At 39.6% G+C, this 768-nt stretch overlaps 1 protein-coding gene across 1 annotated transcript in view; it reads left to right on the forward strand.

Moving 5' to 3' along the window:
- LOC104756543 (phosphatidylinositol 4-phosphate 5-kinase 1-like) overlaps positions 7-768 on the forward strand; it is a 2,564-nt gene continuing 1,802 nt past the window's right edge. The window contains exons 1-3 of the mRNA XM_010479149.1: positions 7-13; positions 100-193; positions 472-753. Coding sequence (XP_010477451.1) covers positions 132-193; positions 472-753 — 344 coding nt within the window. The 5' untranslated portion in view covers positions 7-13; positions 100-131. The remainder of the gene's footprint in view (positions 14-99; positions 194-471; positions 754-768) is intronic.

The raw sequence follows: 768 nt of genomic DNA on the forward strand, positions 1-768 counted from the left end.
GTTTTGAGATCTGGTAATGTAGACATCATCATTCTCTATCTGTGTGTGTCCCCCATTGAAGTCGACCTATCATGAGATTTATGTCAATATCTTTTGCAGGTAGGATAGATTCATATCAGAATGAGAAATTCATGCGCGGTTGTCGCTTCCTAGAGGCTGAGCTTCAAGACATGGACCGAATTTTAGCTGGCAGGTAATAATCGTTGATCCGGGTGCAATTTTTAATGTTAAGAAGTTGACTTCACAGGAGAAGCTTTTTTGCATTCATAGCCATTGATTATTGTAGAGACATGGAGTGGTTGAGAGATTCAGTTTCGGATTAATATTAATGAATGTAGGAATGATTACATTTGCTTGGCAATATTGTTTGGGGAGTGTGAAAACAAAGCATGTGGTCCTGTTTACTAATAAAGAATCAGTCAATTCATGATTCATTAACTTTGCTCAAAATTTACAATCTGTTTTTAACAGGAAACCATCGATCAGATTAGGTGCAAACATGCCAGCAAGAGCAGAAAGAATGGTCCGGAGAAGCGATTTTGATCAGTATTCATCAGGAGGAGCCAGTTATCCATCTCACGGTGAGATGTACGAAGTGGTTCTCTACTTTGGAGTCATTGACATCTTGCAAGACTACGACATAACCAAAAAGATCGAGCATGCATATAAGTCACTACAAGCTGATCCTGCTTCCATCTCAGCGGTTGATCCTAAACTCTATTCCAAGAGGTTCAGAGACTTCATCAGTAGGATCTTCATTGAAGACGG

Source organism: Camelina sativa, chromosome 17 (assembly GCF_000633955.1).
Source record: "Camelina sativa cultivar DH55 chromosome 17, Cs, whole genome shotgun sequence".
Classification (NCBI taxonomy): Eukaryota; Viridiplantae; Streptophyta; class Magnoliopsida; order Brassicales; family Brassicaceae; genus Camelina; species Camelina sativa.